The sequence below is a fragment of the Uloborus diversus genome, chromosome 4 (genome assembly GCF_026930045.1).
Source record: "Uloborus diversus isolate 005 chromosome 4, Udiv.v.3.1, whole genome shotgun sequence".
NCBI lineage: Eukaryota > Metazoa > Arthropoda > Arachnida > Araneae > Uloboridae > Uloborus > Uloborus diversus.
This window is the reverse complement of record NC_072734.1, coordinates 171,607,544-171,633,881: the sequence shown is the minus strand read 5'-3', so window position 1 is coordinate 171,633,881 and position 26,338 is coordinate 171,607,544. Positions and strand designations below refer to the sequence as shown.

Sequence of the window (26,338 nt, the reverse complement as noted above, 5' to 3'; positions counted from 1 at the left end):
AGGCCTTAATTGACATTTTTTTCTAAATTATGCTACAGTATGGTATGTACAGCAGCACCTACCAGGCCTACTAGTACTATCTCTTGCCCCAAGACAGAGGTGAGGTTCACCTACCACTTGTACTGATTATCTTTAAATTTTTGATTTTGCCACTTACATCCTCTGCTTCATCTCACTGCCTCAATTATCATTAAAAATCAAAGGAAAAAAAAAATAAATAAAAATAACAAGAAACAACTTGAACGGAGTTCCAATAAACACTAGAATGGGGTTCCAATGAACACTACGTGATATTCAGAATACAGATGTTTATTTCATGAAAACAGAATTCTACAGAAGACAAATTTTTATCTAATATTGCTCGTACAACTATGTACGAATAACACTAGATTTCTTAACAACATGTGCACAATCATACTTTCCACGTATAACTTTGAGTCGCAAACCAGGAACATCTTTAACCCTACCAAACCTCACCAGAACAATATTGTGCTCTTGCAGATTGTGTCCTTCCCCAGGAACATAAGCAACAGTTTCCCTGCCATTGGAAAGCCTAATTGCAACGCATTTCCTGTTGGCCGAGTTCGGCTTTTTCGGTTTCTTGATCAAAGTCCTCAAGACGACAGCTTTCATTTGAGGCGCGCTGTTCAGGGGGTGCCTTCGTTTGTGGACTATCTTTTTCTTTCCGTAATGAATGAAATAAAGTTGGGCATCCTCACTCTTCCCGTTCAAAGGAGGCTTGTATTTGAAGCGGCGTATCTGATAGCGCTCCTGAACTACGGAGTGGTTGTTTATGTTTTGTAAAAGACTGACCTTGGATGCAGCGCTTACGTTAGACACCAAAGGACTTGATTTCTGTATGAAAGATGTTAGGAACGAAAACTGAGTTGAAAATTTTGGAGCTGAAGCAATCGATCTGAACTGGTTCAAACCTGAAAAATAAATTATTATAAAAGTAACATAAACACATAAAATGTATAGTTATTTCATATTGGACTATTGTTTACATAAGGATTAAAAGAATGAAAAAGGTCAGTTTCTTCGTGAATGTCACTAAGATACTGTATACGCCATTTCAACTTGAATTGATCAGAATAGAGTTCTTATCTTATGTAATTTCCCCCATTTATGCAGAGCATGAGTGTTAGATAAGCACATTAAAATATATATATATATATGTAAAACAAAAAAAAAGTTCTCCATTCCAATATCCAGATGTCCTTCTACGTTGTATGTCCATTAAAGCTATACATTTTTCTATAAATATAAAAGAGTTTTCGTTAAAATCTGAAAACTCAAATCTTTCACAGTCATATAATAAAATAATAAAAAATTATTGAGAAGTCTGTGTCACTAATGCTCACCAAGAACCAAGTGCAGAGAAAAATTTACTTTACCATGAGAGGTGGATCGAGTGATCTTTTGGGAAATTTACTTGAAGCTAAAAATGAATACAGTGTCCTTTTTGGACATTTGACATCAGTCAAAATAGGAAGTTCAAGCAATATACCAGACAGCCCGGTTATTACATTCTAAGACTGCAGTTTTGTTCTTATTAGAACTCATCAGTCTGGATTAGAGAATAACCGAGCTGGAGGTAGATGTGATGTCTATCATTGAAGCTGAGAGTGTCAACAAATTGGTTGATAAAGTGAATTTATCTCATCAACGAGTGTCGGCAGCATGGTGCGGTTCTACTTGTGAATTGAAGGCAAAGCTTGGGTATTTAGCAGTAAGTTACCACCCCTAAGCCAGGGCTAAGGCAGGACTACATGCAATATTCCAGACAGCCCGGTTATCACATCCAGAGACTGCAGTCATGTGATAAACGAGCTGTCTGGTATATTGCATGTAGTACTGTCTTAGCCCTGGCTTAGGGGTGGTACTTACTGTTAAAAATAGGAAGTGTAAAACTACAATAAACTACAGTAGACTCTCGTTTTACGCGGGGGTTACGTTCCATGGAAATGCTGAGTAAATCGAAACCGCGTAAATTGAGACCTAATACTAGTGCTAAAATAGGGGTTTGGTTCCCTAGATAACAAAATACTTCATTCTTGTGATGACTAATTACACTGGTGTCCAAAAGTTAAGCATAATTCATAAAATGCGAGAAAAATCTGTAAATTTTCGTAAAATTATATAAAGTTACTTATGGAGATTCATTGGTTGAAGAAGAAACAATATGTTTATGCAAAATTGTAGAGTCGATGGTGTCATGCGCGAATTAGGTGCGCGTTTCGGAATGTGGATAAAACAGCTCGCACGCTTTAGAGAGTTCAGGCGCGATTCATGCAATTGCTGTACCAAGAAACATTGGATCTGGTGAAATAGAACTAATAATGGCACAAAGACGCCAATTGGACATGTTTGCGAAAGGAAGAATCGTTGGAATGCTAGAATCTGGACGATCACAAACTGAAGTGTCTCGTATTCTTAATGTGCCTCAGTGTGTATTCTCGAGACTGTGGCAGAGGTTTTCAAATACGGGAGATGTTACCCGCCGACCAGTACCAGGTCGACCAAGAGTCACAACCGCAAGCCAAGATCGTTTTCTGGCAATTTATGCGCGACGTCATAGGGACAGCTGTGCCAGAGAACTGGGTTCGGCGCTCAGTGCCGTCACAGGAATAACAATTTCGAGGCAAACTGTTTACAGGAGACTCAATCATGTCGGTCTGTATGCCAAAAGACTTGCAGTTTGCGATCCTCTCACATCAGCGCATAAACGCGCTCGTTTAAACTGGAGCTTGCAATATCGGCATTGGAGTCTGGGACAGTGGGCTAATGTGATTTTCTGTGATGAGTCCCGCTTTACTCTACAGAGTGATTCTCGTCAGGTAACAATCTGGAGAGAAAAGGGGACTCGTTTCCAACCGGAAAACATAAGAGAAAGACATCACTTTGCGTCAGCAGGAGTAATGGTGTGGGCGGGCATTATGATGGATGGCCACACCGACCTCCATATTTTTGAGACAGGCTCAGTCACTGGTCAAAGATACAGAGACGAGGTTCTTGAGCCTTATGTTCGCTTGTTTCGAGGTGCTGTTGGTCCTGAGTTCATATTCATGGACGATAACGCGCCATGTCACAGAACAGCTGTGGTTGATGACTTCCTCGAATCAGAAAATATCCAGCGAATGACGTGGCCTGCGAACTCCCCTGATCTGCACCCTATCGAGCATGTCTGGGATATGCTCGGGAGACAACTTGCAGTCCGTTCGCCCCCGCCAAGCTCCGCTCCGGAGCTAAAAAGAGCTCTCCAGCATGCTTGGAACTGTTTAAGCCCACAACTCATCCACCACCTCATAGAAAGTATGAATAATCGTTGTGCAGCGTGCCTGGCAGTCAGAGGTGGCCATACACACTATTAAACTTCAGCATCATCTTTTAAAGAAAAATTTTTGTGCAAAGAGTAAACTCCTCATATGCCTAATTTCCATTTGAACTATTTTTTGAGATGATAAAAGTAAATATTACCGTTTTTTTGAGTAGTTTCCTTATTTTGTAACCGTGTTGCACTCGCATATCATGTTTCCCCCTATTTCGATGTATATTTCTCACATTACTCACATAAACAACAGTTATGCTTAACTTTTGGACACCAGTGTATATAATAAGTTTAATGTATAGTTATATCCACTTTTGTGCACATCATGCATAAAGAAAACATAAATTAATTTTGTATTCTATCTATAAGGAGGAGCTGAATATGATAGTCTTTTGGCAGTCATTAAGAATTTTTCTCTGTAATTCTTTGCAAAGCATTAATGCATCCATGATCACTTGCGTCATTTCCATGATAGAATCTTCCTTCACTAACAAATCAGAAAGATCATTTCTACTGTCTAGGAATGGCACAAAAATTTCAACGTTAACGTTTTTGGTTGTGTGTCACCGATGCCGGAATCCTCGTTGGTTTTTTCCTCCTTTATCACTCCTAAAAGCTCTTCATCCAGTGAGTTCTGAATTGTGCGAGTTCAATAACTTTACTTCGGGAAAGAGCTCTGGAACCCATCGCATAAAATGTCTCCAGTGGCCCAAGCTCGATTATTAGCACGCCAAAATGCAGTTGATTACGTGCAATCTGCCATCCTTAGGAGTTTGGATTCTGAAGGAGGGGAAAATTTAATCTGTTCGCATTGCCGCATCCGCGTAAAATAAAATAAAGGTGTCAAATCTTAAACCGCGTATAATCAAAACCGCGCAAAATAAACCCGCATAAAATGAGGGTCTACAGTATGCAAGTCCTAATTTCAAAAGATGGCAGAAATGATCATGTGCATCTGTGCATGGAATTTTTCTTGGAACATAAATTCTTTGAAGCAACTGACAAATACAAGAAATGCTAAGTGCTTTCCAAATACAGGACATTTTTCACATTTCTTGAAATTTTACTTCAGAAATGTAAGAGAACTTGAGACTTGCACTTAGAAACTTAACATCCAGACCATAAAAATAAATCTTTAGAATTTGTCAAACATGAATCTACATATTCTTGTAAATCAAAATGCATCTATTTGTAAATCAAGCCATACTTATTATAAAAGTACATTTAAGGCACTTCCTACAATGAAAATTCCCTAGACAGAAATTTTTGAAACAAAAAAAGGGGGCATGTCCCAAATTTAATTTTTAAGTAAATAAAAAGATTGGAGTTTCATACTGAAAAATTAAACACTAATTTTCTATAAAAGAAAAGTGTTCCAAATAAAAAATATAAATAAACATACTGAAGAATTATGATTTTTTGAGAGATAAAATTGTAACTAATTTTTTAATTTTTCTCTAATCCAGAAGAGTTTCATTTTTTATTAATAGTTAATGAACGGTTGTTCGTTGTTATAATGATACAAACAAAATAAAACAAATCCATTTGTCTGAATTTTCTCCATAGTTAATTCATTCCCAGATTATTTATAACTTCTTAACTTTTATCCTGTTCCATCTCACTCCGTTTAATTTTTTTCTCTCAAAAAGATGGAAATCCAACAAAAGACTGAAAACTTTTACTGATGAATTAAAACTAGCTAAGATACCTAAATTTTATACAATAACAGAAAATTTCATGCTGCAAGTGGTTATCTTTGGACCAAATGACACATAAAACTTATAAATTCTACGCCAAAACCTCACATTTTAAATACACATAAGAATTTTTAAATGTGGGTAATTCCACGGGTAACTGACTGACAATTTTGGAGCAAAATAATACATATTTTGTTATATTCAAAGCAAAATATGCATATTTTCCAGTGGAATATTGTATTTTTTATGCTGAACAAACATAAAAACTGCTGAACAAACATGATTCATATAAGCGGCAGCCAGTGTATAGTTAAATTCCCAAAATACAATTTTGGATGATTAAAAAAAAATTTATAAAAGCATGGTAATTGAGCAATCTACTTCTTTTTAAAATGTCAGTCAGCTACTATGTTTTTAATAAATATTTAAAAATCATTCAAAACGTATTTCAGGAATTTAATTATACCATTAAATTCAGCTTAAAAAAATATTATTCCAGGACAAAAGATTGTTTGTACAACATATATTTTGCTTTGAATGTTACAAAATATGTATTATTTTGCTTCAAAAATGTCAGTCAGTTACCCGTGGAATGGCCAATGTATAAAAGTTATAACAGAGTTTTAAGGCAAATTGATGAAACCCTGAACAACGCTCGCATTCAAGTAATTTATCAAGAGAGCTCAAATTAATTTTTCAACCCAATGAGTCAAAATATTCTGTTTGATTTATAAGAATTAATGAGGGAAAATATGTTGTCTAAAGAATCAATAGCTGCTCTGTTCATGAAATATTGAAGATTTCAATGGAGCAACAATTCAGCATAATATAGAAGGAAGAAGTGTACTATAGTTTACAGAAATGCTCTGCAGGTTATGAGAGAAAACAAGAGTGCGTTTCAGAAATAATATGGCTAGAATAAATGCACAGAAGTTTTAAATGAATCAAAATAAAAAAAACAAATAAAAATGTATGTGCGTATGTTCCCTATACAAATTGCATCCTGAACAAATTTGGCAGGGAGGTACTTGGGCATCCGAGAAGGAGCGCAGGGGGGTTTTAAAAGGCCAAAAAAGTACTGAACTGTTCAAATTTAAATTTTAGGACCCAAAAATGGTGTTTTTCTACAATCTGAGGGCAAAAAAAAAAAAAAAAAATGCTCCCAAAAATTGGAATGAAATATCATCTATTGAAACTCCTGATTTTTCTGCATCAGATAAAATTTGTTCCAATGTTCCAAGGTAATTGTTTCTAGCTAATTTCATTCTAAAATGAAGGTAAGTCTACAATTAGAAATTCATTGTCGATCATCGTCATTGTTAAATGATGCTTTGATTAAAATTTGTAGCTAAAAGATAATCACTGAAAAGAAAGAGCTGTGGTCATTTTTTTTCGAATATGAACAAATAAAATTCTGGCTTTTGTTTCGAGGCTTTCCCTGTAATTGGAGCATTTAAAAATTTTTCCCTTTTGGTTATTTTTTCGCACCCTGTCAAGAAATGTTTCAGATTTTTTTTTGTTCAAACCTGATTGTTGAACACACGGGTCACTTGACATAACTTTTATTTTCGAGGTAGACTCTGCAAAGCCAGGCGACACAGCTAGCTTTATATAAAGCTTTTAAAAGTTATTTTATTAAAAGCCTTAACCATTACAGAATTCACAGTTTGACAAAATATGTGATAAAACACACAAAAGGGAGAAATTTTTGCTTTTTCATAAAGAAGTCAGTAGCTATTGCAGGCAAATATTTTAACTTCATTGTTGATAAATTGAATTTTCTTTTTCTTCAGTTGGAGGTTTCAACTTCCTTCACTATAAAAAGTGCTGCATCTTAATGAGTGCAGACAAGTCACTCACAGTCTTATGCTCGAGCAGCGAGTATGTTTTAAGATGGTTGTTGTGACAGCATTCGTATCAAATACATGGAAGCACACAACTTTAAACGGCAATTTCTCATTTTGAACTCAGATGCAGATAAGACTTTTGCGTTTAGCATGGCAGTGGCAGAATTATGCGCCATCATTTTGGGCAGCATGGAGATATGTTTAAATGAGCTAAAAATTCACTTGGGAGTATTTTCTGAGAGTTGAAAATGATTTCCACAAGAGTACTGAATAAACTTTTAAAAGGCTTAATAGGTAATAGCCTGGAGCAAAGGAGAGTCGGAGGGGATATGATTCAGTTGTTTAAATTTATCAAAATGAAAGAGGTTAATGGGTTACATTTTTGCACGGAAAGCAGGATGAGGGGTCATTGTTTTAAGCTATTCAAATCTCAGGCTAACCTGGAAACGAGGAAAAATTACTACTTTAGTAGAGTTGTGGGCACTTGTTACAGCTTACCGGAAGAGGCGGTAATGAGCAAGGAGGTGGATAGCTTTAAGAGGGCCATTGATCTTCATTGGGGACTAATAAACTAACTACGACCAGCCTAGCTGAGCCCAGAGCTTGTTACTGGTTGTCACATTTGTATTTTATTTGTATTTGAATCTATTTGACAAAAAATTCTTGCAACAGTTGAGTTTCTTGTGAAGGTTTATATATGTATTTTAATTTTCCCAGTCAACCAGCCCTTTGTAGCAGGGTTTGTTGATTTATATCAGCTTGATTTAAATCAATTGATTTGAATCAAGTGATTTTTTTACTAAAATCCTTAATTAAAATCAGTTTACTTAATTTTTATAAATTAATTTTGCATTTTTAGAATGTGTTGCTCTAAACTGAACTACACTGTGTTATACAATCTTAACTTCAACAAGCAAAACTACATTGATACCTCTTGATGTGTATGAAACAGATTTTCCTTCTTGCAATATTGCTTTTACTCCAAAATTTCAGTTCAATTCAGTATAGAACCAAATAAAAATTCTCAGTTTTTCTCATACACGATCACTGATATAATTAAGAAAAATACTTGCTCAACATATTCTACACTAAAACGTACATGAAGAAGGAAACTATATTTTTAAGGAAAGCATAAAACAAAATCACTTTTTATCGAAGTATTATAACGTATTTATAAATCTCAAAAATGTATTGAATAGTTAGAGAACTTTTCTTAGTTTGAAAAGTAAGCTGAATAGATTCATCTACTGTATGAAATATATTATGTTTATAAATGTAAAGTAACAAATAATTATACATTTAATAAAAATTTTAAAAAACTGATTTAAATAAAAAAAATTCAACTTTTTTTGATTGTTCAAAAAAAAAAAATCACAAACCCTGTTTTGTAGTAACTAGTACAAGTTTGGGCACAGTAGTGAGAAAAGGATATAAAGAAATAACAACTGAAGATTGAAGCAGAAATATTTTACATCTTAAAACTTTTTTCACCAGCTGAAGGTTTGATTTATTTGGCAAAACTGTTTCGTTTACAAATTGTTATTTTATGGTATTTTCATAAAGCAAGTAGAGCCAGTTTTATAGAAGGGAAAAGAAGATAAGTCCCCCCCCCCAAATGACTGTAAATGACTCTGTTTGATTCCTCTGTTCACCTCCGATGCAAGAAAGAGTTATAATAGTCCAAGAGCCCAGTGCCACCAGACCTAACTTATTTTCTAAGTGCAGTAGAAGACCATTATAACGCCGACCTATATAACGCAATTCTCTATAAAACGCACAACTTTTCAGAAGTAAACAATATCTTTTGAAGTTAAAAAAACCCCGCTGTTTTGCTTTGCAAGCATAAAAATTGTAAGGCAAATTAAATTTTGAAACAGTTTTTCATCTTTCCATCTTAGTTCAAAGCTTTTCAAGGAAAATTAGTACTTACAGTAAATAGAAAATACCAGATGGCTCTTGAAAATGCAGCTGTTATGCAAACCATGAAGCTAGCAGAATGCAGGATAATGCACTTTCTTTTGATTGTGAAACATATTTATTTGTGACTAACTAATTGTAATATTGGTGCTCTAATACTCATTGCAGATAAAACTCATTCTGAAGTGCTAATATATAGATATATTCTAAATATTAGTTTCAAAATTTGTGAAATGATCTATATAACGCAAAAACCTGTATAACGCAAAAGTTCTGGTCCCGAGGTGTGCGTTATAACGGTCTTCTACTGTAAAAAAATGTGCAGGACAGAATAGAGTTAGCATGTACTTTAACATATGCATGCTTATTAAGTTGGACCGCGGGCCAATTTGCAGGTACTGGGTGCTGAATGTACGCAAAAACAGTGCAAACCTAACTTATTTTCTAAGTCTCAATTTTTATATTGTACCAAACCAATCGTACGAGACAAACATCCCGCCAGACACAGTTAAAACGTCGCTGTAATTACGACCGCAACGCTATTATTCTTGTGCTTAAGCACTGAAAAGTATTGTCTGCTTTCAAAAAGCAATACTGTTAAAGCAAAAAACCTAGTAAAAAGAACATGAAAAAGGATTTCAGTAAAACCCCGGTTTTCCGTCCTCCCAAATCTACGTTTTCTCCACATTTCATGTTTTTTCATCAGGTCCTGCTAACTTAGACTGAGGGCCAATTTTCAGGTACTGGGTACTGAATGTACGCAAAAACAGTGATAACTTTACTTATTTTCCGAGTGCTGAATTTTCACACGCTCGTACTCACAGCGATGTTTTAACTGGGTCTGGTGGGATGTTTGGCGCATACAATTGGTCTGGCAGCTTAAAAAATGTTTTGGAATTGTTTCCTGAGTATCATAATATAAAAATTGAGACTTAGAAAATAAGTAAGGTTGTGCCACTTGCAGCCATTAGTGCCCACGGGACGCGTTTGGCAGTCTGGTTATGAACTATTGACAATATTCCTTAAAACATATATCAGCACTCAGAAAATAAGTAAAATTATCACTGTTTTTGCGTACATTCAGAACCCAGCACCTGAAAATTGGCCCTCGGTCTAAGTTAGCAGGCATAACTGGGGGATCTGATAACTGGGACCTGATGAAAAAAACGTAAAATGTGGGGGAAAACGTTGATTCGGGGGACGTAAAATCGACGTTTCACTTAAATCCTATTTCATGTTCTTTTTACTAGGATCTCTGTTTTAACACTATTGCTTTTTGACAGCAGACGATATTTTTCAGGGTTAAGTGCAAGAATAATAGCGTCGCACTCGTACTCACAAAGTTGTTTTAACTGAAGGGCTAAGGGGAAGAACGATAAAAGTCCATTTTTCTAAAAAACTCTGGTTAACCTATGGGGAACACGTAGATTATTACAGACAGTATTCAAGAGAAATATTATTCAGACAAGAATCATCATAGTGAGTGAGTTTTAACAGGGAAGAATGAGACTAACTTGGAAACGATACGAGATTTCAAGCTCAAAAACGTAATGAGGGAAATTTGAGCATGGTGGACTATGATCATTCTTCCCCGTGGCACTTCAACTGTGTCTGGCGGGAAGTTTGGCCCATACGATTGGCCTGGCTGCTTACAAGATGCATTGAAATAGTTTCCTGAGCCTCACTGTATAAAAATTGAGACTTAGAAAATAAGTAAGGTTGTGCCACTTGCAGTCACTAGTGCCCAAGGGACTTGTCTGGCAGTTTGGCTATGAACTTTTGACAATATTCTGTAAAACATACGAAAAATCAGTACTCAGAAAATAAGTAAAGTTAGCACCGTTTTTGCGTACATTCAGAACCCAGCACCTGAAAATTGGCCCTCGATCTAAGTTAGCAGGCATAACTGGGGGACCTGATGAAAAAACGTGAAATATGGGGAAAACGTAGATTCGGGGGACGGAAAACTGGGGTTTCACTGAAATGCTTTTTCATGTTCTTTTTACTAGGTTTTTTGCTTTAACAATATTGCTTTTTGAAAGCAGACGATACTTTTCAGTGCTTAAGCACAAGAACAATACCGTCGCGGTCGTACTCACAGCGACGTTTTAACTGTGTCTGGCGGGACGTTTGGGCCATACGCTTGGTCTGGCTGCTTACAAAATGTTTTGGAATACTTCCCTGAGTATCATACAGGGTTCATACCCTATTTGGATGAAAAAATTCCCTGACTTTGTTACACGAAGAGAAGAACACTATTTAATCTCAAACTTGCTAATTTTTGAAAATGAGCATTAACAAAAAGTCTACATGAATGCCACAGCCTCATTGAAGCACTTACTCGTAATGGAAGAAATATAAGTGTACACTTAAAAAACAAAACTATTCTTATTTGTGGTAAGTCACCATCCTAAGCCAGGGCTAAGGCAGAAATACATTTCTTATGATGGCAGAATGATATTGAATTAGACAAAGGTTGAATGAGTGAGTCATCACTAAGTTTCAATAATTTTGCTTCAAAAGTTGCCTTTTAGTGTCAACACAGCATTTAATCAATCACGTAAATTGACAGTATTTTGGTTCTTTAAAGTAAAGCCACATAATTTAGCTTTTTATGTTTCTAAACCAGATCTTTTTTGATTCATTACTGAATGGTTTTTTTCAATCTTCTGATTTAAAAGTATACTTGTTTTGTTTACTTATTTGCACATTTTCAAGTGCACATAAATTAATAAGTTCAGAAATTCCAGAACATGTTAGATTCCTGACATTGAGCGTAGCAGTGGGTCGCATGGATTAGTTTTGCGGGCCATATGTTGGGCACTACTCTTTTGGAGTATTACAGTTCCTCTTTTTCTGTATTCTATCGCCTGACTAAAGATCTTTATTTTCTAAAACCTTCAATAAATTAAGATAAACTCTGATAAATTTAATAATAAAGTTCTTACGAGTGATGGAATAGAACTCGGATGCAATTGAATTGCCTTTTTTGAGTGTGGCAAAACCAAGAACGTGCAAGTTCGCTAACTACAGAATATGAAACATAAGAGTTGAAAATAACAGTTTATTCAAAATCAGTGATGTCCAAGCAGAAAATCACATCGCAAAAAAAGGCAAGCGGCTGCGACAGAAGTGGATGCAATGAGAATTCAAAATTCGGATTTGAGTTTGGGATCGTTCAATTTTTCACTTTTAATAGCTTTTATGGGATATAGTGTTAAATCACTCAAGATTTCTAATGCTCTTTTAGTTACTGTTCTTATCTCTTTGTCCAGAACATTTTTTCATGACTTGAAATAAATTTCCATGACTTTTCCAGGTCTGAAATTTGCTTATTTTTTTCCATGACTTTCCAGGTTAACCATGACCTGTACGAACCATGATCATAACATAAAAATTGAGACTTAGAAAATAAGTTAGGTTATCACTCTTTTTTACGTACATTCAGTACCCAGTACCAGCAAATTGGTCCGCGGTCCAAGTTAATAAACACGCGTATGTTGAAAACACATGCTAACTCTATTCTGTCCAACACATTTTGTTACTTAGGAAATAAGTTAGGTCTGGCGGTCCTGGGCTCTTGGACTATAAGTTAGACGTATCTGTCTCAGGGTTGGCCGAATTGGACCCAATTGGGTTGGACCCAATGGGTTTTTTTGAAAAAACCCACTTAAAAAAACCCATTATTTAACCCACTTTTGTTTTTTTTTTTAATTTTCTGAGAAGTTTAAAAAAAATAATTAATTTAAATACTTTCACAATTGAAACTTCTTTTTTATTTGTTCTTCACCACCACAGACAATGAACATAAATGAACTTTGAACTTTAATAGTACAGTGGTGGACAAAATTATAGACTCAATTTTTTTTTCTTTTGTTTCAATTACAACATGACTCAGTTTAAATTATTTTCATTGAAGTAAAGATGAATAGTTGAAGAAATAGTTCTAAAATTAATACACCTTATCAATTAAATTAAAACATTCATAAAATTAGAAAACTTGCAAATTTAATATTTTATCATTACGTGAAACCTGGACAAAAGTATAAACTCAGAGGTAAAAAATCCAGGATTACGAGAAAGTTTCGTTCCAAAATGTTAATTTAACGCCATAGAATGAATAAATGTTGCCATCAGTGATTGCTAAAAGTTTTGTTTTTGGAAATTAATGAGAAACATATAAATGCACCGCTGGACAAAATTATAAACTCAAGACCTTTTTCATTTTTTCAATCATAATTAATAAACTCAGTTAAAAAACTTTTTGTTCCAGTAAAGATAAATGACTGAGTAAATAGTCCTAAATTCAGTATAACTCATAAACTTTATAAAATAAATAATTTAGTTAAAAAAATCTCAACTTTAATATCTTAATAATACATGAAACCTGGACAAAAGTATCAACTCAAAAGTAAGAAACTCTGAAGTTTGGTAGAATTTTATTCAAATAGTTAATCATTTAATATCCAAAAATGAACCAATGCTGAATTACAAAATTACAAACTTACAATACTGCATAAACACAATTATAAGCTGACAATTTTTTTTTTTTTTTTGAGTTTAATTACGTTACATTTGCAATTACTTCAGTAAAACAAAAGCATAGATTTAGGGAAATGTAATTTTGCTATTTAACATGGATAAATTGAAAAAAAAAAATCAATATTTGAAATGTTTTAAAAATTAACACTGCATTAAATCTAGCTATTAGTGTAAACTACAAGCTTGTAAAAACGAGTTGCGCCTCCAGTTTTCTGAATTACCTCGAATATGCGGCTGGGAATGTAGATTTTACAAGAGTTTCTAACAGCTGCAGTGGCATGTGGTTCCATGCTGAAAGTATTGCCCTTTTTAATTCCTCTGTGGTTTGATACTGGTGCCGATCATGATAAACTTTGCGAACCGTGGTCCCCCAAAGATTTTCAATCGGATTATACGAACTGGCCATTTGATAACTTTGAAACCCCAGCGCTTGAACCATTCTTTTGAACTTTTCGCTGTGTGTACACTCGCGTTACCTTGCTGAAATAACCAGTTACCTCCAGGAATCAGATGAGCAAAAGATTAATTAGTAATCCTCAGCGTTCTTTCTTCCATTAAGAAATGCCAATTCTGCTTTACCATGCTGAGAGAGTTATTTATCTTTACTGGAACAAAAAGTTTTTTAACTGAGTTAAATTATGATTGAAAAAATGAAAAAAAAAAGAGTTTATAATTTTGTCCAGCGGTGCATTTATATGTTTCTCATAAATTTCCAAAAACAAAACTTTTAGCAATCACTGATGGCAACATTTATTCATTCTATGGCGTTTAAATTAACATTTTGGAACGAAACTTTCTCGTAATCCTGGATTTTTTACTTTTGAGTTTATATTTTTGTCCAGGTTTCACGTAATGATAAAATATTAAATTGGCAAATTTTCTAATTTCATGAATTTTTTAATTTAATTTTTAAGATGTACTAATTTTAGAATTATTTCTTCAACTATTCATCTTTATTTCAATGAAAATAATTTAAACTGAGTCATGTTGTAATTGAAACAAAGGAAAAAAAATGAGTCTATAATTTTGTCCACCACTGTATTTCTTAACTCTTAATGGCATTTAAAAAATACTTCAAAGATTTTAAATAAATGTATTTAACTTTTTTCTTTAACTGGTCAATAAATAACTCAAATTATAATGACCAAGTCCTGTCACGTCTGATTTTCTGAATATTTGTAGATTGTACAGAGGAAACTAATCTAGTTAAAAGGCTTTCATGTGAATTATTTTCTGCTAACCAACACGTCACAAATTTTGAATAAACACAAGGTATATTTTTTAGAAATAATCAGATTTTTCAAACGGTTGACAGAAAACAGAACAGGTACAGTATTTTCATTATCTTACGAAAAGTTTAGTATGTCTTACTCTGTACACAGAAATAGAAAAACAGGCAACATAAAATTCAAAGAAATGTCTTGATTAAGCTGGAATTTCGTAAAAAGGGACTTAAACTACTTGAGGTTCTACAGTAGTTTTTCATAACAAAATGAAATACAATAAAGTAAAATGCAAAGAAAAAATGTAGTAATTAAAAACAAACAATAGATTTTATCACTTGAGAAAACACTTTGCCTTAACTGTTGGTAATAATGAAAATTAAAAAACCTCAAACTTCACCATTCTTGGGTTTTTTCGTCTTTTATACTTTTCTTCAGAAAACGCTAAATTTTAACTAGTTTTCCAGCTTTTTTTACCCGAAAACAATTTTTGCACTTTGTCCATATACTTATGCTACAATACGCTACAAGTACCCCCACATTTTCCCTAAAAAAAGACAAAAAAACCCCCACATTTATTTTAAAAAACCCAACTTAAGTTGGGTTTTCTTGGGTTTTATTTAAAAAAACCCAAAAAAAAACCCTGGGTCCATGGGCTTTTTTGAAAAAACCCGGGTTTTTTGCCAACCCTGATCTGTCTGTATGTGGCACCACAGCTAGCTCCTAAATGGATGAACTAATTTTTATAATTTTTTTTTCTTGTGTCAAAAGGCGACTTGATCAAGTGTTCTTAGCTAGGTTTTGTCTTTGAGTGACTTTAAATACCAAAAATATTAATTAAAAACTTCCAAGTTATGTAGACTCGAATTATAACCTTTTTAAAAGATTTTAAATACAATTCTAAGACATTATTGAAGCTATTGGCACAATTTCATTGTTGGCACACAAGGAGAGAAAGCTCAATGATTTACAATTTCTATCTCTTGCCAATTTCTATTTGTTAACAGATAAAATTTTTGTAATTTAGTTTAGTATGCTGCCAAGGGCAGGTAAAAGGCAGTAACTGCAAATTTTTTTTTTTTTTTTGCATAACATCAAAACGGAACGTCTTGCACCCATGAGGAAGGACTCGGAAATTTTAGAGGAAATCTTACCATTGTACCACTGAATTTGTCCTGGTATGTCACTCAAGCTACCATTTATTATCTAATTAATAAATTTATTATCTAATTACAAAGTAGCTGGAAAATAATATTAAAATGGAAAATTCACCAACTCTTTTGATGTGTACGTGCATTATTATATCTCTCTTAAAGGAAAAGAAAAAAAAGTGCAATGTCATTCTCCATGATTTAACCGTACATAGAATTGTTTAGAACTTGAAACTTTATGTACAGTACCATTTCATTTATATGGCCTAACTGGGACTAAAGGCAATCTGGATAATCGAAAATACGCATAACTCGATAACCCTTAAGTATCAAAATATCTTTTATTGCAGCAAAAACAATGCTTTTTAAACAAAATTTGTTGTTTCACGCAAGCACTTAATCATTAATGGTGCAATTGCAGTGTTGTCACATAGACGCCTTAAGTACATCGTTATGTCTGTTAGATTACTATAATTAATTGTAAGGTCTGTTCAGGAATTTTATATTTAATCGAAATAATAAGCAAACAATAGCACACTTACAGTTCCCATTCTTGTTACTGTAATTTAAAATTATGATTTAAGTAAATATTTTTTTTAACTACAAATTTGATCTGGATAAGTTGGAGATTCGGCTAAATGAGGCTCTGCTGTAGTACTAAATGTAAGAAATAATTGAACTACTGCATAGTATTATATTTGGTTTCCTAAAACAGATATCGGGGCGAGGGGGGTAGTAAATAGAGAGACGTTAAAAAGTACACTTTTCTCTCTAAAAGTATCATATTCATGTTTTTTCAGATTGGTGGAAAACTTTCTCTTGTTTAAGGAAAGGGATTATTTGCTACTCACACAGCAGATTAACCAAATTGTTCCCTTCATGATCATTTTCAGTAACCTGATCCATCACTACCTACAAGGCGGTCTCATCAGTGGTTACCTTAAACGAGCAATGACGTGCTAGAAACTGGCTGATTCAAAAATCCTTATTTGGCTGTTTAGTGCTCTCAGCACTTACCAACGCGAGCACCGATTTCAAATTAAGTTTCGAATTCTAAGTCATTTTTTTTTTCACTAATGCTACTGACAGTAGGGTTCATTCTGGATTTAGTAAAACTCCTATTTATAGTAAAATTAATTATGCAAATATAAAATCATTTTTGTACTATTACACTGTAATGAAGAATAAAAAAGAAATGAAAATCTTAGAACTTCAATCACCTATAATGGATATAATTTACAACATAAAAACAGGTAAGAAATTTTGTTTTCTTTTTCAAGCCATCAATGGCTTGTTCTATCTTGCAAATTCAGAGCAATAAATAAATAACTTTTAGGGAGTTTACTCCGAATTACGTAGCCAAGGTGGTGTTGACTGATGCCGCTGAATGTCTCAGGATTGAAAGCGTGTAGTCCTAGATATACTATATGAACTCGCACAAATAAATAAACACATGGTCTCCACTTTTAGCAACTAAGACTTGATTTTTCGGTAGCTATTTTCAAAGAAATGGCAGCCAGCTGGTGACAGGTGACTGCTAATCTAGAGCTTTAGATCTTAGATAAGTGGATTTTCAACGATTTTGAACGCCACATCATGTATCAAGTCACAAAATGAAGTACTACAAAACCAAAATACTTGTTTAAAAAATCTTACATGGCAATGATGGAGAACAATGACCAGCAAAATTATACAAGTTTTTGCATAGCTTCAGAAAATTAGCCATTTCTTCCAACCTACAGAGAAAATAACATGCATAAATTATTTCAATTTAACAATGCAAAAAGTTGTCAAGATATTTTCCCCTTTAATAGCAAGAAATATTTTAATACAGTAAAATCATTTAAGACAGCTTGGTTGATGAGAAACAGGCACATTACATACAAAATCTTTTTTGGTAAAAGACTTTCTTTTAAAAAAGTATCAGAATACATTTTAAGAACAGCACATAGAATCAATGTAAAACATATCAAAATTAACGTTTGAGTAAATGATTTACCTTTGATGTTGAACGTAGGAAATTTTTAAACTAAAAAATTAAATTTGTCTTTAAAAAATTATTGACTAAGTTACTAATTAGTAACTTAGATCACATTTGAGGCAGTGAGAAGTAAAGGGATGTGACAAAATTAAAAATCTGGGGAAAACCAGTACAAAGGGTAGGTGGACCTATCCTCTGTTGTGGTGCAAGAGATAGTATGTAGCAAAATGGCTCAGTGGGTAAACTTGCTACATCAAATTCAAAAATCAACAAAAGCTTATTAAAGGTTAGAAAAATATTTTAGTTAAGAACTGTTGGTTTAAACGTATATACAGTGAACATAAGTAACTTATATCGAAAATAGGGAGAATAAGTCCCATCAAGAGGGGTGACTTTCGTCACATCAAAGTATTGAAAATCTACATTCATCGATCGTAACTCAGTGGCGACTGAACGCTTGATTTGAGTTCATGCTAGGGAGCGTTGAAGGGCCGTTGCCATCCCAAATCAAATAATTTTCCACAAGTATAAGTAATTCTAGCAGGTGCCGCTGTACAGCAAGATTTAGACTAATTTTTTTAATGAAAGCCTACCTAGGATCTGAACTGTGAATGTGATTTACTCAAAACTTTAAACAGCCCACTTACATCCCTTTGCTTCTCATTGCCTCATATTACATTATGTATATTTTGATTTATTCAAAATGTCTTTGATGGTGCATTTATAGCTGAGGTATACTTTATGATTCACTTTTTGACTTAAAATAAGTAAAGAGATTAATCAAGCTTACAATGTAAGCAGCAATCTTAAAACTACAGGATTAGTACCAATTATCAATAGGATTAGCACTAACAGTCTAAGTAACAGAAAAGAAAATAGATATATACTTTGTTTTGAATTCCCTGCATTATCTACAGAACAAAGATGAATAACTTGCAGTTTTCTTGAGTTTTTTAGGTGGCCTTATCAGTCATTTGCAGTTTGCACAGACATTTTAATAGCATAACTTTTCCAGCAGTTTAATTGTAGTTACTGTACACTAACATTAGTACATTTGTATGACATTAAGTAATATTTATGATAGTTTTTAATATGTTATTCAGCATAAAGTATAATTCAGATAACACATATTGATTAAAACATCTTGTTAAGTCCCTTGCATAAATTAAAGCCAGAGGGCATGTTGGCAGTGTGAGTCAAGAAGGAGTGCCCACGAGTCTCAAATTTATAAAAGCTGTTTCTAGATTATTTTTAGTTAGTTAGTAGATGGTTGGTTGGGAAATGTTTCAGTTTTTTTTGTTTGTTTAGTTGAATTTGATTTTGTTTGACACAATCATTAACATTATATTCAGCAAATGTTCAGTATTTATTGAATATACCATGCCTCGCGTTCAATCTCCGAGTTGAACCGAACCATTGCTTCGGTCACTCGTCTGGTCTGCTAATTCTATATTAGCTACCAGTTTGTTTCGCACTCTTGGCTTCCTTAAGAGGTTTTCCATCTCCAGCTCAGTCACTTTCCCATGCCGGGCTGATGAATGCTAATAAGCACGAAACTGCACCGAAACCTCGGTTGGAAATGACTGAGCTGGCGGTGTATTTCACGCATTAACATTATAATCATTAACATTATAATATATGACATAATCATTAACATTGACATTATAAAAGCATTGTTTTTACTTTGAATGAATTATTGAGGGAAATTATAATACCAAACACATCGTAATTGAAAAAATTAAAGTAAATTTAATAAATAAAGACAGGGAAGAGGAAAACTAGTATTTGACTTTACCTAAGACTATTTACCACTACTGTTAAGGAAATGACTTATAGGAAAAATTAAAAAATACAATTTTTAATCCAAAATAATAACAATAATAATATTAATAATAATAAAATAAAATGTCATGCCAAAATGTTTTGTGGGAGCAAAAAAAAAAGTGCCAAAATCTGATGCTCACAAGGGGGGGGGGGGAGATTCTGAAGAATGGGAGAGTTTTTTTCCTGCTGAAATATGTTTGGTGACTTTGAAAATATTAAAGTTATAGGAAAATATGTCGAAACAAGACGCTTCAAAAAATGTGAATGCTAAAAAACTTCCCATGAATGGAAAAATAATAAAAAGCATCGATGACCCCAGCTATAATCAGAGGAGGCAATACCAATTTGATAAAAAGGCAAAAATGAAAAGTAGTTTTGATCCTTGACAATACTTCATGTCGTTCGAACACAGATAAATGTCGAAATAATTTTCCCTCTGCAAATGCATCTGTTTGCCAAGCATTAAATGCTGGAATCATTTAAACATTCAAATTGAGTGACATAACCTCTTTGAAATTAATCTTCTGATCATTGCCGATAAGCAATGATCAGAAGATTAATTTCAAAGAGGACAAGTGTTCAAACACTTTCGGATCTTGCTAATACAATAAATCTCTTGGGTGTAGTGCATTGGATACAGTATCAAAAACCGATCAATCTTCTAACAGTTCTGAAGTGCTTCCCAAGAACAAGATTGAAGATAAGAATATAATGCAAGGTTCTTAATTTTTTTTTTTAAATTTTCATTTGACTTACAAATTTTGCATAGGTATAGTGATTAAAAGAATCAACGTAATGAAAGCACAAATTTCAAACTATTTCAGGCAAATGTTCAGCGCTTATAAGGAGTCCTTTTACTGATGCATAAAATCAATACCTCAGGGTAAGACTAACGTAAGTGGTAACCAACAATGTTTTGAGGCCCAAAAATAGCACATTTTGCAGTAATCTGCTATTTTTGTAGGTCAAAACGTTGTTGATTGCCATTTACTTCTCTGCACAAGGGTACTTTTTTTATTTATTAGACTAACGTAAGTTCAAAACGCCAATTTTCAGGTTATTTTAGCATTGTATGTAAAATCTTATTCCGCATTGAACCATAACAACTTAATTTTATGAAAGGAATTCCTTCATAATTACCCAGTGGCAAAAAGTTTTGTAGCTGTCTGCGACAAGCTTTTAGAACTTCATAATCTGTCTGCAACATTTCGGGCGTGGTTTCAATAAAAAAAAATAAACGAATCTCTTCTTAAATAATTATTTTTGAAATAAGGCAGGACCCCCCCCCCCAAAGGCGATGGTTCACTTCCCCAAATTTTTTGAAGCACTCCCCTCTCAAGAAAGAGACCTTCCCCCCCCCCCCCCAAAAAAAAAACGGAGACCAAAATCTTTCTCAAATTACCTCCTAAAAGTTTCAATAGTGCAATCTGATGACCCCTCACCCCTCTGTCCTTGGTGGGCACCTGACATTTGCAAACATGCATTGGCTATTGAACAGGGCCCTGTCCAGGATTTTTCAAAGGGTCCATTTTATTTGTGAAAAATCAATTCACTTTTTGAAAGTATAAAAATGGCTCATAAAAGAATTAATTTTTTAAAAATTGTTTTAGAATTGCATTTTAGAAGCCTATGATAAACAGTTCATTAATATCTATAGACACAGTTGCAGAAAAACTAAAATTAAGCTATCTATTCAGCATTTAAGTTTTTGACTCAAACAAAAACAGAATTTCGTTTTAAAATGGGGTTTATTGGACTTTCATTTATTTGCCTCCATATGAAGCAAAGTTAGGTTGAAAAAAAAAAAAAAAGAGTAAAATTTCAATTCTCATATCGGATGCAATCAGATTGCATTTACCAAAATGGAAGCATTAAAAGTATAAAAAAGGTAAATAAAAAAAGTTTAATAAAATAAAATAATTTTAGAATTACCATTTAACAGGGGTGCATATTGAATTTTTTTAATATCACCGACATATTCACCGAAAATTCGGAGTCTTGAAAAAAAAGGATGCGTAAAGGTTTAACACCAGACACTAAATGGCGATAATTTTAAAGCTGGTAACCGTATTTGAAGCGATCGCATTTTCAATGCAATGATAATTTTCTTTTTTCTTTTTTTTAAAAGTCATTAGTGGGAAGAAAAAGTTCTTACACTGCCTTTTTAGAGAACTTTATAACAACACTGCTAACGATATAATAAAAACAAACAAGCAAAATTATTCACTATGTTAGTTAAGTATCGCTTGCATCACAGAAATATGTGGACTTTATTTATTTTTGTACACAGAAATATGCGTTATTTTGATTTCAGATTTATTTTCAGTAAACAATTTGAAAAAGATCGTTTTGTTTTGGTTTACAAGTGCGGCAGGCAGGCAAACAAGAATAATCAGGTGTGTGATCATTCTCTCCCTGCGTCAGCAGTTCATTATGTCCAACAGGTGCGGACAAGCTTTATTATTATTTTTTTTTTGCGGACAATTTTTATTTCTTAAGCGCGGACAGAACTGTCCGCGATAGGGTTCCGTTGTCTGTGACATCGTCGCCATGTCGCGGCGTTTCTGCCACTGGGCATTATTACTTTCCAGTTTTATATGACAGCGCAAGTCTTAACCTTTGTATGCCCAAGACAAACATTTTTACACTTTTCTGAAGTAGTGACATTGCAACTAACACTAAATAGAAGATTATGATTTATTTCTGACATTATTTCTTCATGTTAATACTGATGGATTTTTCCCGGCCCCTTGGTGGTGGCAGTGGAGTATTTTGTGACTATTTTTCTTTTTTATTAACATGTTGGACCTTTCACAACCTGTTTTGTATGAGAACTCAAAAGCCATTCATGAATCCTTGCAACAACTTACTTTTGATCTGCTTTGTTCCAAAAAGAAGTTATACTTTCAGGCTTGATCTCTGCTTTACTGGCCATGTCTAGTTTAAGGGTTCTCGTATACAGAGCTACAAAGAACTCCAGAGGTGGATTGGGAATTTTCAGTGCAGAGGCGTAGCTAGACCCGACTTTCGGGAGGGGGGGGTTACTTCTTTATATTTATATATATATATCAATGGTGTACCTAGCAAGGGGGGCACCTGGGACCGTAATTTCTGGTATCACCCTCTGCCCCCCCCCCTAAAAAAGCAAAAGAAAAAAAATATTTGAAAACATGAAATTCGTACAATTTTTAGGAAACGACTACATTTGTGTTTGAACAAAACTTTAAGTGGGCTAATGTACAAAAAATAAATAAAAATGGAGGCCCGGGGGTTACCTCCCAGAAAAATTTAAATTTGTAGTGTTAAAAATTTATTTTAGCTTCATGTTTTTCAAAAACTTGCTGTTCCACTTTGGGTGTCACCCCCCCCCCCCATACGGGTGATGTAATGCTATGCATTTTCCTTTTAAATTAAAATAAAATTATCTTCAGTGATGGGACTAATGCTGCTTCAGCAGACTGCATTTCATTTTCTTCAGACGACGTTAACTTTCTCTTTTTAGAGCAATCTTTTCGTCATTTTCAATTTTTTGTTTGGGTTAAAAAATTTTGCTATCAGTTTTGCTTATTTCATTATACAACAACTTTAATTAGAATGTACTACTCTAAATAGTTCAGACTGCAAGTTTTGAAAAGAATACGTCGTAAATACTGGCTGACAAATCGATGTGATTGAGGTGGATACTGTAACCATTTTTGGATTCGAAGCCCAATGGTCTTTAAAGCAGCAAACAAAAACATTTTCTTCCACTCAGAAACAGAGGCATTGTCCTCAAAGGCTGAGGGGGCAGTGGAAAAGGGAGAAATGCATTCCATGAATAGGTTTCCTAGGAAGATTAACAAAAAGACAGTCGTTTTGCGCACTTTCTTCGAAAAGGAGTAAAGGGGTTGAAATTCAGTTTTGACATGTAGGATGAGTTATTTCAAGTTCATGGTTAAAGGTCATTCCAGTTAAAAGACATTTCGCTCTGTTATCTGGTTTAGTACTGTTCTTTGGTTGCTCTCTTTCTTAAAATTGTGATTCTTTGGAAAACCCAGATGATAGATTTTTTCAAGTGTTGAAAACAGGAAAATCCTAGAATATTGGCCAAGTTAGATTTGCAGCAATTGCTAACCTCAAAAGGATAAATGAATTCAAAATATAAAAAAAAGTAATAAAATAAAATAATCTAGCACCAAAACGCAATAAAAGACAATTTTGTTGAAAAAGATATGCTTAAAGTTTATTTTACTATCAAAATGATTCCTTAAACTCACAAAAAAAAAAAAAAAACACTTAATAATGTAATAATAGAATACATATCTAACAAAGCTAATGCAGAGGAATTTTAATCAAGAGACCATATTGTCTTTAGTATCGATTTCAAATTTTCATCATCATATTCCAAATTTCTATAAAGTTTCTTAAAGCCCCCATACTTCAAAATCTCTTTATCTTGATTTTTTTTCCTTCCTTTGAAATTCGAAATATACAGATTCAACTGTATATTCCCACTGCTCTGCTCATTAAATGAAACATATTTAACAAAAAGGCTAAATACACGTGCATTTAACAAAGCAATCTCATTTCTAAAGTGAAGTGTCAAATTTCACTCAATTATCAAAAAAAATGTCACAGCAGAAGGATAGGGCTGCAAGGTGTCAACGTCCCCCCGTTGTATGAGGCTGGGGGGGGGGGGGGGCCCAGCCTCATACAACGTTTGCGTTTTTATGCTTGAGGGTCACTCATTTGGATCTGATTTTCAATAGCACTGGGGGGGGGGGGAGTAAAGTAATTTTTTGAACAATGCTACTCAGAAAAAAAGTGTAGTTTTGATTTTTTTCTTTCTTTTTCTTCCCCCCGAAGGGAAAGTTTTTTTTTTTTTTTTTTTGAGGCAAACATTTTGGGAGTCGGGTTGTCTCCAACCCCCCTGCTTCAGAGGGTACCATCCCACTGTAGCCATCCAGAAAATGAGGTATCAGACTTCCTTTTAAAAATAAGGAACCATTATTCTTCAATGGTCTTGTGGAACCCTGCTAGGACTCCGCTAAATTGGAACTAAAAGGAATTTACAGAAATTTGCTTTGCTATGCTGCTTCTGAGGCTGCTGAGGGTAAACCAGGAGAAAATAATGCAAGATCTCCCACTGTATCTCGATTTCGTCTCGAGCTGCTGCTGTGACTTTTTTTAGACTTATAGCAGGACACGATGCTCCAAATGTCTATTTGTACCGTTTTCACCTGACGGATTCGTCAACCTATACTTTATGTAACTCTGGACAAGTCATGGATGCAGCTCATCTGGACGATTGCTCCGCATTAAAAATTTTTAAATGTGTTTGTCGCGAGATATTGAAAAAGCCAGATGACTTAATGGTCAACTGACCCGCTATTTAAGAAATAAAATTTGATTCTTTTTGAAAACATAATGCATGTGGGAAAAGTAATTTTGAAAAAAAAATCTACACCAAGTGGAATGAGATTTTGTTTTATGTGGTTATGACAAAGACACTATTTATATATTACAGAGGCCAAAAAAACACTACAAAAACTTCAAGATTGTATTTGTGCAGCATCTCAAACCTTTGACAGTGTTGTACTCTAACTCTAAAACGAGTGGAATGACTGGAATACAACAGTGTGCAGAATTTAACAAAGTTTTCTGCATAGTTGCATTTTAATTTTATTCCTTTTACTTTTCTTTATTACAAAATAAGTTGAAGTATAAAACACTAAACATAGATATAACAGAAAACACTAAACATAGAGATAACAGAAAACATTTAGGAAAAAAAGAAAAGATGTAAAATAACTCACCTTTTTATAGCATCAGAAATTGTTTTTTTTAAGTATACTCATCTACATCAGAAATTTTTCTTTAAGTATACTTATCTACATCAGAAATTGTTTTTCTTTAATTGTTCTTTTACTAAATTGCTTTATCTTTGTTTTGCTTCAATGTAATCATCTAATATCTGTAAATAATAGACAATTTAAAATATCTCTAGATGCACATAAAGAACCTTTTTTTGAAAATAATCATACATTAAGATGCCATATGAAACTTTAATTCAAATTCCATACGAAACCTTCATCGAAATAATAAATGCTTCAATATTTCAACTAATTAACACTGTTTTTTTATTTTCTAAATTAGCCGAATCATAAAAACAAACATTTACTTGGGGCACTTGAGCAGTATTTACTACTCAAAATTGATAATGAGCAGTTGTCACTCCCCCCCCCCCCCCAATTAATTGCACAAAAATATGAAAACTACTTTCTAACATGGGGGACATGTGACGTTGGGAAGTAACAAAAAGCATGACATCACACATTTTTGATTAAATTGAAAAAAATATAGCGTCACCTCAGAGCAACAGTAAGATATCTAATCCCAGAAATATCACTACAATATCCTACTGTTACTCCGAGGCAACGATATATTTAGCAGGATGTTTAAGTAATGCAGTGTGACATGTGACATACGAGATGGGGTGGGGTTTAGGGTGACTCATTGTGACATAGGGGAAAAGAGTCAAATAAATTTTGTAAAAATGTGACATGATTTACGGGCAGCCTCTTTGCTTATTTAGCCAAAATGAAACGATTATTGTCCAAAATTCGTTGGCGAGACAAAATCCCAACTATCAAAATATCTTTCATGCTATAGCAAGATATTAATATTTTACAACATTTTTGAAGGTAACTAAGTATAGTGACTTAAAAGGCTCCAGCTGCAATAGCCAAACTGGTACCGTTGGCACTCGCCAAATTGGCCTATACTTTCGGATATTGCAAACCCAAAACAAGCATAAATTCGAGTTCACGAGAAACGGCCTTCTGT

General features: G+C 33.8%; 1 protein-coding gene across 1 annotated transcript; it reads right to left on the bottom strand.

Moving 5' to 3' along the window:
* Nucleotides 1-300: 300 nt before the first annotated feature.
* On the bottom strand, nucleotides 301-25,461 carry LOC129221101 (30S ribosomal protein S12-like). The gene is made up of 3 exons (XM_054855548.1): nucleotides 25,309-25,461; nucleotides 17,365-17,444; nucleotides 301-932 (listed from the first exon to the last, which is right to left on the bottom strand). Exons 2-3 carry the CDS (start codon nucleotides 17,432-17,434, stop codon nucleotides 370-372), a joined length of 633 nt encoding a protein of 210 aa, XP_054711523.1. The 5' UTR covers nucleotides 17,435-17,444; nucleotides 25,309-25,461; the 3' UTR covers nucleotides 301-369.
* Between the last annotated feature and the right edge of the window lie 877 nt (nucleotides 25,462-26,338).

Coding starts and splice junctions, on each gene's coding strand:
- LOC129221101 (XM_054855548.1), bottom strand. CDS start 17,434: ATGGCTAATTTTCTGAAGCTATGCAAAAACTTGTATAATTTTGCTGGT. Junction 933..17,364: donor TTGTTCTCCATCATTGCCAT/GTAAGATTTTTT, acceptor TTTATTTTTCAG/GTTTGAACCAGTTCAGATCG.